We start from the raw sequence: 15,482 nt of genomic DNA on the forward strand, positions 1-15,482 counted from the left end.
TTCTATCTGAGGACGTTACTTCTCACTGAAATAGATGTATGTATTTTTTTGCATAACCAAATATTGTAATTATCCTGTGCATTCAGATTACTGTAGATACTGGATATTGTTTACATGTTCTGTGCAAAAATACATCTTCAGGGCAAGCATAAATTCTAGGGGTAAAGAGAAATCAGTTGAGGTTGGAAACAGAAGAACAAGTGGCAAGATAGTACGTACTACTTTGCAGATAGTACATATTTTGCCGTTTACTTTTCCAGCATCAAATCGTTGGGTAACTGAGCTGTCTTGTTAGATCCATGTTGTTCTGAAGCCACACTTCCTTAAAAAGTGGCCTTAATGTAAACAGTTCAGTGCGGTGAAAGGCACGCACGGGTCAGCAGCAGGAAGGCAGCTTGCGCTCTAGCCCTGCAAAGGTGGCAGGCAGAGCAGTTTCTCTCCTTTCCCTCTGTGTCTCTCCAGATCGTGTTCCAAAAGCCAGGAAAAGTGCTGGGATGATTCCTTGGAAGAGAGCGCGTAACGTGGCGGGAGTATGGATGTTGTTGGTGTTTGGAAGTGCTTTAGTGTTGGAACATATATAGGCTCTTCTACTGTTACTGTATTTTTGTGTACCTTGTTTCAGGAATTAATTGAATTTTCTGAGTGTATTGACTTGGCTGTAGGATAACTGATTTAAAGCAAACTGTAAGCTTGAGTTTTCTGAAGTGCCCTTCTTTAAGAGCATACGGTACTGAAATATGTTGCTTGAAGCTCATCTAACCTCTTTTTGCAGTGGTCCTATGAACAGCAATATATAGAATGAAAACATTTAGTTGACATTTCCGGGAAACAAACGTAATGCATGCCTGTTGTCATATTTTGGGGATATTCGTTGGCCTCTCTCAAGGTTTGGTAAGTTGTGACAGTCAATTTACTGTCTTCCAGTAGTCCTTGCAAGCTGTTCATTTAAAAAATAAAACATTAAATTCCAAGAATCAAAGTTTCCAAGCAACCAAGCCCTGCAAACAAAACCATTGTACATGATATTTACATCTTTGTTGCCTGGGAGTCCTGTCGCTGCTCCACACCTCACTCCAAACACTTGCTGAAAGCACTGAATGGTTCTTGCAGCTGCAGATGCCTTGCAGTTTAGGAAGGATCAAGTCACAAACACGTAGATCAGAGACTTACAGTTCTTGAGTGGCTGAGATAGCAATGAGTAATCAAGAGGTGGTCATTCTGAGCGTGGGAGGTGTGAGATTTGTAACCCGGGCTTCTACCTTGCAGCAGTTCCCCGAGTCCAGGTTAGCACGGATGTTGAACAGCGATGACCCGGAATTTAAACTGGTGAATGGAGAGTTTTTTGTGGACAGAGATGGAACTTTGTTTAGGTACATCATGGACTTCTTGAGGACTCTCCAGGTCTCCTTACCTACTGATTTCTCAGACTATCAGAGGCTGCAGAGAGAAGCAGAATTCTATGGACTCTACCCTCTGGCCGACCTCCTGAGCCAGGAACACTTGCTGAAGCCGAGGCTGGAGATCTTGGAAGTGCGTTTTTCTCTCCAAGAGATGCAGGCCTTATTCCAGATCTTTGGTTCCTGCAGTACCACTGTTGAGACACTAGCTGAACAGATCACTGTGTTTACAGGGCAGCAGTCAGGACAGAGCTGGAACAGCCCTTTTCCTTCTCAGAAACCACTTGTTCCACTTCCTTTGGAAAGGCCTTCTCATCACAACATGGTGTTTCAGTGCGGTTATGACTACTCTGCTGGTGACCAGTTTGTGGCCAGGTACTCTCCCTAGTGTGACTTCTCATTATGGAAATGTCTTCGTGACTTCTAGTCCCTGAAGTACATGCTATGTGCTAGCAAAGCTCATTTTAAAGAAACTATGGGACAGCTCTCTGAGAGAAAAGAAACATGTTTCCTTCTTTCTGCTAGTTTAATGTTATCTTTTTCTAGTTCTGGAATACCCAGTTTAATTTCTGTTACGCTGATTTGCCCGTTCTTCAGCTTCCTAAAATACTGTTCTCGGTGTTTGTTTTTGAGTTCTGTTGGGTCTTTCTCTCTCTCTGCCCTTTCCTCCTCACTCTCTCTCCCAGGCTTTAGAACTTCGCGGCATCAGTGACCTTCTAGAGGACTTGAAAAACACAGGGTAAAATGAAGGAGAGAAAACAAAACAAATAAGGAGCGAAGTAGTGGGGAAGCCTTTAATCTCCACTAGCTCATGGTCCAAAAGACTTTCATGTGGAAAGGAAGAAAAAGAGAATGGCTAAACAGAGTTAAAAACACCAGTGGAACCAAGATAGCAATTCAGGGACTGGAAAGCTTTTGTAGAGCCTTTTATTGGGGGAAGGGAGAAGGAGTAGATTATTAACTATATGCTACACAGTGGGTGTTCTTGGAATTCAGAGCCAGGTTCTGTTTTTTATTAAGATTACTGTGTATCAGTGATTTTTGTGATAGCAGTATCGTATTCTAATGACAACTTACATTTTTTAATCAAGCTTTTGCTGGATGTCTCTATTGTATGGAGACAGGTTCTTGCTATATAAGAAAATGTAACCTAATTTGTCCTCTGTGGCTGTTAGAACATGTGGAATTTTATGGAAATTTCATTGAAATATTCCCCAAAGGGTTATTCTATCTGAATATATGAATCAACACAGCAGTCTTTTGATTATTTAAAAAAAATGATGAATGAAGTTTATCTTTCTTCTAGCTTTCTTTAGCTAAGCAAGTAGAAGAAAAAACACTTCGCATTTGCGAAGCAATATGTATTTATATGCCAAACCTTAACTCTATAATGTATTGCTAATTTTTATTGAGCTAACAATTGCTTGAGTAGGTTGTGGCAACTTAAGTAGTGGGGAAGATATTCCCAGTTCTTTCCTTTATTTCTTCAGACTTGGTAAAAATGTTCCTCTGCAGATCAGTAGAAACCCTTATCCTGAGTAATGAAACAAGTCACGTTTGATGATGCTGCCTGTTGAATTTCTATCAACTTTTAGTCTTTGTGGTGACGTGGACTCTTTCACCTTTTTTTGTGCTTTCCATGAATGTTTGCTGTACTTTCCTGTGAACTGTGGAACGGTTTCACCCCTGTCAGCTTATGTATTTTGTAATAGTATTTTTACCTGACTTCTGTTCCTTGAAATGTCTGGATAGATTCTTAAACTGTACTTTATATCAAGTAAAATCATCTGAGGCAATGTGAAAACGATTTTCGTACTTGTTACCACAAGACCTGCTGTACCAGGTAACTTTGCAATAAACGTCACTGTTCGTAGAGAGAGATCCCATGGAATGAAAAGTGATGCTGTTGGGGTGAATGTGACGTCCCTGTCCTTGCCATCGTTTACTCTTACGTTGCAGCATTATACGGAGCATGCCATTCACCTCTCCTCCATTAAATGATGTGAGATAGAGGTCATCACAGCTATTTCTTAAGAAAATAAGTTTTGGTGTGAGGGTGAAAGAGAAGCGCTTCTTCCCCAACCTGTAACTGGGTGAACTGAGAATTACTGTTCTTAGAATGAGGGAAAGGGTTGAATTGTCCTCAAAGGAGGAAAAAAATAGCCAGAACCTCGGTTGCTGTAAACCTGTGCAACTGTGCTGACCTGCACTGTCTGAGGACCTGGTTTGTTTTACAAAGAAATTGATTCCATCCTTCAGGAAGTGAAGTCTGTTGTAACTGCTTTTTTCTGATTTTAGGTATGTTTCCATAAAGCCTGACAATAGAAAGCTGATTAACGGTACTAATGTGCTAGGCCTGCTGCTTGACACTTTGCTCAAAGATGGATTTCGCCTCATAAGCACCAGGACAGTCTCCGCTGAAGAAAAAGTCGAATGCTACAGTTTTGAAAGGATGCAGAGGCCAGCAGGCCCTGCTGTCACGGTGAACCCAACCCCAGGGAGCTCTGGGGTAGCACAGGCAAGGAGAAACCAAGTGCAGAAAGGGAAATAAAGGCTTTTCCTTTCCTCTTTTGAAGGTGGAAGAGGGGTGTGTCAGCGGTAGTGGCCTTTTTTTTGTTGGCTTGTTTGAAACTGCAACTATTGAGGGAAGTGACAAACAAACAGATTTTTTTTTTTTCACGTATTCGGAAAAAAAAAATTGCTTTCCTGCCTTTTACCACTCCACCCTCTTCAACTCTAAATAAAAGTGACCCACAGGTTCACTACTGGTTTTGTGGACCAGATACCAGCATTTTCAAGGGTCGTTTTTGGTTTTCACTGTGGCTAAAATTTATATTAGGACTTGCAGAAAATCAGCCATTCCTTCTAGAAAATCGTTTTAATGTTCTGTGCTAACCTGTAAGTAGATTTTACATAATGTGAAGAAATAACAGCTTGACACAACTGTCACCCCAGCAGTTTGGAGAAGTGGCTGGAGGAAGAATGCGTGCCTCAACGATTGAATATTGCTTCTGCTTTCAAAAGATACACGTACGCCGATTCTCTTGCAATTAGCTGAAAGCAACGTAACAGAAACATCCCAAGTTGTATTGCTTTATGGCTCCGGACATGAGAAAGTGGCTTTGTGAAGCCACCACTAGTGTCCACGAAATAACGTGTTACTGTCTCTTGCAGAATACTCCTCTGTCCTCTCCTCCCACTCCGAAGGCATTAAGCTGCTCTTCAGTGCTGAGAATTAAATTATAAATGTCTTTGCAAACAAAGGGTCAGTTAATTTTTAGAGCTTTAACTACAAAAAGAATGAGAATGTGATAAACAGTCCTTCCGATGAAATAGTACAATTTAAAACAAAATAGTACACAGGATTTCTTACCACTTGTTAAGCGCAAAACATATTTAGGAGGAAGGCTTGGCAGAAGTGGCTTTAAAAGCCTTGGGATTGTTAGCCCCGTACAATGCTTTGTAACAATGCCAAAATTAGCTCAGGTACCAGGAGAGGTAAGTTAATGAGGCCTTATAAACTAAGAATCTTTTGTCCTCCCTTCAGGGCAGGGAAAGAAGACAGCAATAACTTCAAGGATTTGTTATTTGAATCTGACTTCTGTTATTGATAAAACACCATCTTTCCAAAGTTACAAACAGCCAAATAGAGCTTGTTTGGGCTTTCTTGGCTGACTAATTAGTTCTGGCTTTTCATTAGCCCTAAAACGTGAATTTATGACTTTATTTGCAGCACTTAAAAATGGGGGTGGGAGGGTGGGAATCACCCATCTGTTTCTTGCCCTTAGGAGTCTCAGTGAAATGGATCTGCCCAGGGTGGTGGTGCGGCTATCGGACATCTCTTTTCTTTTGCTACTGCTGTAATCTGTTTTAGCTTGAGACAAGTTCAGAAGTTCAGCAGCAACGAGGTCCTCCTCACTCGGTCTAGAGCTCTCTGGGTTGAGAATAACATGATCAGGGGACTACATCTCCTCAGCTGCTTATGGGTTATGCAATGTAATAAATGTTGAGGAATGTAAGAGTGGAGGCTTTCGGTTCAAATGGGATTTTTTTGGTCAGTATTGTCAATGTGTTCGTATTTGTCTTCCTATAAGACATTTTTTACAGTGAGAACTGTCATTCACTGGAACAACCTCCCCAGGGATGTGGTGGAGTCCCCATCGCTGGAGGTTTCAAGATGCAGTTGGACAGGGTGCCAGGTAATCTCACCTGGGCTCCCTTTCCCACTGTGCTGGTTTAGGCTGGGACTGAATTAATTTTCTTCATAGTAGCTGGGATGAGGCTGCGTTTTGGATTTGTGACCAAAACAGTGTTAATGATAACACAGCGATGTTTTAGTTAGTGCTGAGCAGTGCTTGCACAGCGTCAAGGCCTTTTTTTTCTGTTTCTCACGCTGTCCCACCAGCGAGCAGGCTGGGGGGGGCACAAGGAGTTGGGGGGGATGCAGCCGGGACAGCTGACCCCAACTGATCCAAGGGATATTCCAGACCATAGGACGTCATGATCAGCACTAAAAGCTGGGGGAAGAAGGAGGAAGGGGGAGATGTTCAGAGTGATGGCGTTTGTCTTCCCAAGTCACCGTCCTGTGTGACGGAGCCCTGCTTTCCTGGAGATGGCTGAACACCTGCCTGCCCATGGGAAGCGGGGAATGGATTCCTTGGTTTGCTTGTGTGCAGCTTTTGCTTTACATATTAAACTGTTTTTATCTCAACTCATGAGTTTTCTCACTTTTACTCTTCCGATTCTCTCCCCCATCCCAACCAGGGGCAGCGAGCGAGCGGCTGCGTGGGGCTGAGTTCCCACGACACGGGGTTAAACCGCGACACCCACGAGAGGCTGGGGCAGGTGATCTTCCGAGGTCCCTTCTAGCCTGGCCTGGCTGTGATGCGGTGAGGACCTTCCGTGAAGGTCTGTGTCAGAAGACCTGTCGCGGTGCCCTTGGAGGTCAGACTGCTGATGGCAGCATTGGGGTGGGACAGCGTACCAGCTGTGTGGGGTCACTGTCCCGACAGGTTGCTGTCCTACAAAGACAACGCTACTTGTTTTCTAAGTTCATGTTGAGGTCCATGGACTGACTTTCCAGAAAAGTTCCCATTCCTCCAACTGGGATAAAACAAACCAATAATGGTGAGTACCGAGTGAGTCAGTGACTGTGAATATTGTTGGTGAAGATACTTACCAATAATAGCAAGAAACACAAGACAAAAGTGACAACTTTTTACAGGGAAAGGAAAAAAAAAAGGACTTGAACACCACATGTTAAATGATCGCTGAGAGCAGCAGTGTAAACTTAAGACTAGTTTCAGAACCCCTTGTAGTAAGAAAATTACGCTACTTCACCTACCGCAGAAGTAGTGAGTTTATTTTCCTTGCTGCAGCAGCCACTGTGACAGTTGAAGTTTGGATTACTTTAATTTTTTTAAATAAAGTGAAAGAAAATATGAAATATTTCCATTTTTAAAAAGCCCTGGAGTTTTAACCTGTGCCATCACTCATGCTCCATGGCTTTGGCAAAATGAGTATTTGGTAGAACCATTTCGGTAACAAATTGTGATGGGCTAGTGCTGAACACTTCGTTCCTCTCGTGGGTTAACTTTTATTCAGCACAAACATAATTCTGTGAACGTAATATTTTGCCTCTGGAAAAATATACCAGTGCAAGTTCCTGTCCTGTAAAGAACCATACATGCTTTACCCTGACCTTGAGTAACGCCGTAGCGAGGCTACGCGTCTTTTTGAAGCGAAATGTGACTGTCAGCAAGTTTGGATTCCCAAACTTCTTCTAACATTTGTTCTTACTTAGCGCTGAACTGGGAAGTGTCACCTTCTCTCAGTTGTGCACCTGCAGAGAACGTGATTAGGCTCTTATACAATGCTTTCGTTTTGTTTTTTTTTAACTGATATTTGCTTAAATAAGTTTGAGAGTGTGCGTGTGTGTCAATAACCTGACAGAAATTTGTTGGAAGTGTCTGACTGAGACCGGTAGGATAACCAGGACTTCTAACTGAAGATAATTTGGTATTAAGCTGGTTCTTCAAAGGAAAGTGCCTCCCTGGATTTCTTTATACAGACAGTGGAAGCAGCGATGGAAGAGCTACAGGTGGTGTAGCAAGCTATGACTAAACAGCAGTAATCATGGAGAAAGGGGTGAAAGTATGGTTTTTTTCAGACGAATGCAAAAATCGCATCAATTTACTAGGAGGGTCTCCAGCTGGCCTGGGTAGCTGCTGCCCTCCACCTTCAAGATTATTCATGTTACTGTGACGTGTTACCGAACCAGGATGGCAATTTTTCCGTGCCCCCTTCGGAGTGGTATGCAGCCTGTCCCGCAGGCACTGAGGCAGTTATTTAGAAGAAGTAGTGGCCAATATTTTTACTGCGCCTTCCCTTCTGAGGTCCCAAACAGGCAGGGATGCAGCAGAGAGCGGACAGTGTGGTGTACCAGCAGCAGAAAGTTCACGCTGGTGCGTTTCCACAGAAGGTAACAGCTGCACGAGAAGAAGTGAATTTGGCTGCCGAGAGCCCAGGTTAGTTACGGGTCTGAGTGATTTTAAAAGCCTTCTGGTCAAAAGCAGGTTGTGTGTTAAACTGAGTACTTTCACCCAAATCTTGGCAGGCGAGTCAACTCTAGTAATCTCACAACACGATCTCTGCTGGTCTAGAAGCATGTTGTAGGTGACGTGGTCATGCTTTTACACACGACAGAAGCAGAAGCTCTGATCGCTCACATCTAGCTCTATTTTTGATTAAATAGAAATGGGATTTTGAAACATTTAGACATTTTTTCCCAGTGAAGTTGGAATTTGTGATCCCTAACATGAGCCAAGTCATTGCCAACTTTCTCAAGAGAATTCTTTTTTCCTGGGAAGGTGCAAAATCTGCTGATTTCAGTAAACTACTCCTGTATTTGCCTTTTTATGCTTCCTTGGATTCAGCAAAAGTGTGCAAACTGTCCCACTACTGCCCAAGGTGCTGGAAACTGACTGCCGGAGTGCTGGGGGCAGCCCTCTCCCTCGCTCACAGCGAGCAGTTCAGCTCTCTTCTGCTTTTTAACACAGCAGCGGACTGCCAGAACTGTAAGATCACTAGAGGGAAAGGAAACTAAACAGAAAGGTAACACCATCATTCTGTCCTACGCGGACTGCAGTTTACACGGCAGCAGGGGATGATAATCTAAAAAAGAGGCGGCAGCTTGCTGGATTTGCAAAAGGCAGATAATTCAGAAAGACACCACCTCATTTGTCTTATATTTGCTTTCTTATTTTAATCACTTTCCCCTCCTTTATAGTTGGATTTCATCCTGTATTCCTATATTCAAGGCTGTCAGGGGCTTTACCAACAGTCCCGTGGTGCCTGTTGGATAACCCAACAGGACGGAGACAGCACCCTTTTTCCCTCCCCCCCGTTCTTGCGCTGTGTCGACTTCCTTTTGTAGTGATTGATTACATTTTTGTGCTTTTAAGTAACTTTTTGTCTGCTTCTTCACACACTGGGAAGTTCTCTTATGTCCTTCTTATCTCTTCTGGGGACATGTCATTTATTTACCACCTGAATTGTTCAGTAATCTGCTGATATCAGGAAGGAGAGAGTCTGACGTGAAATATCTTCCTGTTTGCTGGGTATTGATTTCGATATGACAATTCATGAGGGGTTTTGTTCTTTTAGGAAGTGCAGTCACTGCATTCTTACAGGTTCTGCAGTCAGTGCTCATAAGATTGTATAATTGATTAAGAATAGATGTTTAAATAAAGCTATTGCAGTTGATACCATGTTTAGGCTAAAAAAGCGTGATCTCAGTGCTGGCCATAGCACTGGGAAGTTTTCCCCTTTACTAAATAATTCCAGACCATTTGTCACTTCCCTGCATAACTGAATCTCATGGAAATAGTAGAAGTCTCCACCCTAAGATGCAGTATAGGAGGAATTAATAGCCCTAGGGCAAAAGAAGGATGCTGGAGCAATTGCATCCTGCCCGGCTTCTACAGGCTTGCAAAAAGGGGTAGTAACTTCTGACTTTGGAGAAAGTCTTCTCCACATTGGGCTGCTCCCACTTTTTACCTATTTTGGGTAGTTTCCAGTTTTCCAATGCTCAAAAATAACTCCTTTAATCTGAGCTGAACAAGGCTGATGTGCTTTTGTCTGTCTCTGGAGGGGGTAAGTCTAAGGTATATCCAACTCACAATCTGGGCCATACTTCGTTTTGATCCACAGCTGAATTCAGTACTGGAAAGCCGCCGAAGTCAATCAGAAGTCCTGTTTGAGATTACAACAAAGTGTTCATAACTTTGAATAATATTTTTTTTTTTTAATTTGTTCCCAGATTGCTGCAAAGTGTTATTGAATATTCATTGGGAAACAAGCTGGGAGCTAGCCAAGAGGGGGAGGGAGACTCATTGCCTCTTACTCCTTCCCTCTGATTTGTGCTGAACCATTGCCAGGCTTTAACTTTACAAGGTTTATTTTTATTGATTTTCAACAATAAACAGTGAGAGTATCTACAATAAAAGATTTACAGCGCATCACGAGGAAATACAACTCCCTACCAAATATTATATTGATCTATTCCCAGATGCTACTGAAACAGCATATAAAAGCCCAAATGAAGTCCAGTGATGGAGAACTTCCTCTCTCTAGTGACAGATGCGTATGACTGTTATGTCTTCAGAAAACAATAAAAGGGAAGGGAGTGACTCTGCTTCTTTGACCATATCTTCAACAGCCCAGTTAAATCTGTCAGCTCAATGTAATCCACATAAATAAAGAATTTGGGAACCAAGGGAACTGCTAGTGTGTCTGAAGATTCCCATTCTTTGAAGCTGCCTCTCCTGCTGCAGTCAGGCCATAATTAGTCACAGAAGGCCTTGTTGTGACTAGTAAATGGATGGACCAACAATGATTTGAATAGTCTGGAACCGGCTGGAGATATGCCTGGAGCCCTGAATATTCTCAAATGGGTGGGTGGGATGTAAATCACTAGTCATCGTATAAAATACAAATAAATCTGACTTCTATTAAAAAAAAAAAGGGGGGAATGCCGGTTTTCTAGACCATCATGTAGTTTCTGCTGAAACAACCCCCTGAAGTGTGATCTGGCGTGTAAATTTTTCCAGGAATCCTTCCTCCAGTTCTACTCCGTTTCCATTCTAACGCAATGGTTCAATAATTGGTGGCTTCTTTCTGGTCAGAAGGATGATGAATTTAGCCCTAAAGGTTGGAAACAGTAATGTGTACGAGTCTGCTGTAGAGAATGAATTTAGGGCTTTGCTTTCTAAGCAAGTTTCGGCTGCACCAGTCAGGGGAGTGCTTGCTGAAACTGTGAAGAATTAAACGTTGCAACATTGTTCCATCCTGATTCTCCATTGGAAAAACAAGGCAATAGATTGGAAACACCAAGTCTGGGGTTTTACTAGTGCTTTGGAGTCAGGAACTCGGTTTTCTTTGAATTTCAAAGGCCGTTTGTAGCTTTCATTGAGGGCCTTCTGAAAAGACTCATCTACGGTTTTTGTTTTTGTTCCCCAGTGATAACTAAACTGAGTAATAAAATAATTGCTGACATACCGTTTTATTTACAATGTTGTATTCAACAATAAACAGAAGGCATGCTGATCCTTCTGTCCTTTAATCTTTGCGGTTTTTTTTACCACGTCTTCAGCTCACTCCTCAGCCTGGTCACTGCTGGAAGAGGGGAAAAGGCGATGTGATAGGGGCAGGCAGAGATCCACAGAAGGTGGCAAACTCACTTCTTTCCCATTACAGAGAAGGAGTTAAGGAATAAAATCCGGCTGGAAAGAGTCACTGCCTTTGTGGGACCAGAGACACAACTTATTGTATTGAAGGGAGGACAGTTAACAGAGCTGTCAGAAATTTCAACGCCACCAGACAAGGAAAAGCAGATCTTACAGGGGTGAATGGATGGCTGGGTGATAGCTGCTAAAGGAAAGTGGAAAAGGCACAGGACGACTTAGGTAGGAAACTTAAATGCTCATGAGACCGTAGGGACATTTCTTTTTTTCCAGTGTGTTAGGTAAGTGGATCGGCAGAACATCTTACATTGAAAAGTTTGCATAGCTGAAGAACAAAATTTCTCTCTCAGAGGTCATTCCTGCATTTGTGCTATGAAGTGAAACATTGCAGGATCCAGACCTAAGATGGGTTAATCACATCAATACCTCACATCTGGAAAGAGAAGCTAAGCCTTCGGTGGCTGAATAGACAAACTCTGAAGATCAGCACACCAGCATTCCTTCAGCAGCGCTGGGGTATAAGCCTCCCAGTTACTTACTGGACACGTCCTGTCGGTGGCCTTTATTTCAATTCCAGTTGCAGTGTGGTGAGCAGTAACTCCATTAGTAAGTTCCCAATTTTTCATAAACTGGAAATGTATATTCTGGAACAGACTGGTTTACGTTATGTTTTCCCCATTTGCAAATCGATCCTTAAGCCATATTATTTTCCTTTGCTACCTATGATTGTTCAAAACATTATCTTCCGAAGATGGCTCAGTCAACTGTGGATCCCTGGAACACATTAATGGCTTAATGATTAATATGGTCATATCAAGAATGTAAATGAAAAATTGTAACCGTGCGGCCCCTGACATAACTGAGATCCTTCTCCTGTCTTTGGTTAGGCTAACGATGTTTTCTGCTGTTACTGACTAAGGGTTTTCTTTGACAATTGAAGCATGATAGTGCAATCCAGAGTTCACTGGTGTTCATTTGCACATGAAATCTCTACGGATACATGTGGAAAATGATGGGCAAAAGATCATCTTTTTGCTAGACTCATCTTTTGTTTCAGAGATTCTCTACAGAACTTGGCTGGAAAATGCACAAACAGGCACAGGGACACTTGTGTTCAGGAGATCACTATGTGGATTTCTGTTCTCCTAGAACAAGCGGTGACAAGCACGCAGGTCTTCTACTGGAGGCAATGGCTCCTGCTACAAAGACCCCACAGCTCCTTCCTTCAGGCTGGGTGGGGAACAGTGTGGAAATAACTGTTTCAAAAGCTCAGAGCTGGGCATTTTAACCTGCTAATGAAAAAATGCTAGCTGAAAACATTGCTCCGTATCTGACCTTTCAGATGTATGGATTCACATCTCCTGGGATCTGGGACAGCCAGAGCGAACACTGGACTGGGACTGAGTCATTACCGCCTGTCCCTCTCCCTTTTTGAAAGAGAAAGTGGGATCTGTTTTCTGTAGGAAAAGAAGTGATGTTACTAATGATCTAACATGCTCTCATTAAAATATCCTGGGACAGAATGGAGTCAATGAGTGACTAAAATGGAATACACACGTCTGTCTCTGTGATGGCTGGTAGGCACTAACCTGTTATAAAACCACTTCAGTGGTTGAAAGGAAAAGGTAGAACTTTAAAAACATCCCGAATGTTCCACATCAAACAGTTCAGACACTCTGCCACGTTGCTGAAAGAAGCAGGTGAACTGCTACATGCAAGGACGTTGGTTCTTTTGGTGTCAATTTTTGCTGTTGCTGGAGGCACCTTTCCTTCTAGAGAAGGCCGTCCTGAGACAACGTTCTAGCCTGGCATTCAGTAACAGCTTTGGTATTTGGTAGAACCATCCCGCCAATTGGATCTTTGAAGGCTTTGTACTCACTGGATAGGCGTAACAAGTCAGGAGCTGCCTTGTGGCGAGGAACAGAATGAAACGTGGACACGGACGCTACTAAGATCGCTGGTGACATAGGCTTGCTTTGAAAGCTGAAGTTGGAAGGTCTGGATGGCCCCTCGAGGACCCTTGGCATTCAAGAAACGATGAGAATGTAGAGATGCTGAAAAATGCAGGAAGGTCCCATCTCTGTACGCTACCCTAATGTGAACCACACCTGACCTCTCGACCTAGTGTAGGATGTCCAGCCAAAGAGAACCTTACAGAAGAACCTTTCTTCTGCTTCTGACTGAGCACAGGAATATTTTCGATGGAACTAGTCCTACAGGATGCTGGAAACTTACAGAAAACAATCTCGCAGTACCAGCAGAGTAGAGAATGGTTGAATCAATACTGAAGGCTGGACATCCTTGGAGGCTTATAAGGGGTGATTCCCAGCCCAATTTGACAGAGGGGTGTGGGATTGCTGTGGTGGGTTGTCCCTGGCTGGACGCTGGTGCCCACCAAGCTGCTCTACCACTCCCTGCCTCAGCTGGCTGGGGGTGGGAGAAAATAAGATGGAAAAAACCCTCACGGGTCAAGATAAAGGCAGTTTAATAAAGCAAAGGGAAACAGAAGATTTATTCTCTGCTTCCCACCAGCAGGCAATGTCCAGCCACCTCCTGCAAAGTAGGGGTTCAGTACGCGTAGCGGTTGCTCCAGCAGACAAACCTTGTAATAACGAGTGCCCCCCCGCTCCTCCTTTCTCTTCGCTGTGATTGCTGGGCAGACGCCGTATGGTCTGGAATATCCCTTTGGTCAGCTGGGGTCAGCTGTCCCGGCCGTGTCCCCTCCCGAGATCTTGCCCACCCCCAGCCTGCCGGTGGGGGGAATTGTTGGAGAGACAGCCTTGATGCTGCGCGAGCCCTGCTCAGCAGTAGCCGAACCACTGGTGGGTTATCAACACCTTTCTAGGTACCAGCACAGAGCACAGCACTGGGGGGGCTGCTGCGGGGACAATTAACTCAGCCCAGCCAGACCCAATACAATTGCTTTGTCTGCTTGCAGCTGAAAGATCCAAAGAGGATTCGAACTTGTCAAAATTAATTTTGGTATCATTGTTACTGGTAATTTCTGCTCTAGCATCACGGCTGCCGAGGGATCTAAGAACTGCAGACCACGTACCATGAAATACCCGAGGTAATTCCAACTCTGCATCATCGAGCAGCCTGGTGTTCCCAGGTTTAAGCTACGCTTAACTTCAGAAGGATTTACGCAGGACAAAATCAGGATCCATTTTGCAAATGTTCTGTTCCTTGTCACCCTCTAATCGAGGTCTAGCCATGTTCGGAGACTTGCTGACAGCCTAGGGCAAGAAGTGGGAACAGCAGAAGAGTTCTGCTCTTTCTCAGGGTTTCTGCTCCGGCAAACCAGAGCCAGAGGCCAGGTGCCTGCATCACAGGTGCACTCATGACATCTTGAGGCAAGATGTTTTGCTTGCTCAGCCTTCTTAGAAGATTCCTGTGATGCTCGTCAAGCCAAGTGAAATGTATCTTATGCGGACAGTCCTTAACGGCACCACTAGGTTACACAGTAAGTGAATGCTAGGGAGGCTGTGCTCGTTCATGGGGTATGCGTCCATCTGGAATTCCTCCTAGGCTAAGGCAGTTCCTCCAACCAAACCAAACCAAAAAAATAAAATCACAGAAATGCTACAATTTCTAAAGCTAAACCCAATCTCAACAACTATTTAAGTGTTCATATAAGTATAAATTATAGTGTATATATAGTATATAAGTATAAATAAAAGACTACCTGGTAGAACATTGGCTAACGAGAAGCTCTATTCGTAGCCACCGGTAGTCTGACGACCGAGGGGACAGCAGGATGAACACCGCTCTTGCACAAAACCCCACAGTTATTCCCCGCTCAGGTGCTGCTGAACAACGTTCTCCCGTACAAGAGATGTACAGGTACCAACAGCCGCACGTGGTGCCTATGTACCGTAACACGTGGGGAAGAATTCCAAGTATTCTTAAAGATAGCGGAATCCAGGAGGCTTTTTGGTTTTGTCTATGTAGTACCAAGAGGAGGCTGAAAGAAATTGGCAAAGGTAAAGAAGCTCAGTATAAATGATTCGGTTTTAATATAGAGGGTGACAGAGAAATTCCTATCCCAAGGACACACTTTATGGGGAATCAGGGCAGTTTCACCAGGCCTAGATGTCTCGAAGGAAGAGCCTGTTGGCAGCCTGGGAAACTCAAACACTATAAATCACCAGGACCAGGTGCTATTTTTACAAGAACTCTGAAATAAATGTGAAAAAAAAATAGGGATACAGCTAAGAATTTGTCCATTACCATTAAAAATACCTCCTGCTCTGGACAACTGCTTGTAGCTAAAAAAAAAGATGCAGTTTTAGAGGAAACCGAGATACTTTCATAGCGTAAGGTAGCGCCTTTCTCAGGCTAC

At 43.5% G+C, this 15,482-nt stretch overlaps 1 protein-coding gene across 1 annotated transcript; it reads left to right on the top strand.

Annotated features, from left to right (window-relative positions):
* The first annotated feature begins 217 nt into the window (after positions 1–217).
* KCNRG (potassium channel regulator) lies at positions 218–5,421 on the top strand. The gene is made up of 2 exons (XM_009925146.2): positions 218–1,772; positions 3,696–5,421. The coding sequence occupies exons 1-2, from the start codon at positions 1,195–1,197 to the stop codon at positions 3,946–3,948; spliced, it is 831 nt and encodes a 276-aa protein (XP_009923448.1). The 5' UTR covers positions 218–1,194; the 3' UTR covers positions 3,949–5,421.
* Positions 5,422–15,482: the final 10,061 nt, after the last annotated feature.

The sequence above is a fragment of the Haliaeetus albicilla genome, chromosome 15 (assembly GCF_947461875.1).
Source record: "Haliaeetus albicilla chromosome 15, bHalAlb1.1, whole genome shotgun sequence".
Lineage (NCBI taxonomy): Eukaryota > Metazoa > Chordata > Aves > Accipitriformes > Accipitridae > Haliaeetus > Haliaeetus albicilla.

Coding starts and splice junctions, on each gene's coding strand:
- KCNRG (XM_009925146.2), top strand. CDS start 1,195: ATGAGTAATCAAGAGGTGGTCATTCTGAGCGTGGGAGGTGTGAGATTT. Junction 1,773..3,695: donor GGTGACCAGTTTGTGGCCAG/GTACTCTCCCTA, acceptor TTCTGATTTTAG/GTATGTTTCCATAAAGCCTG.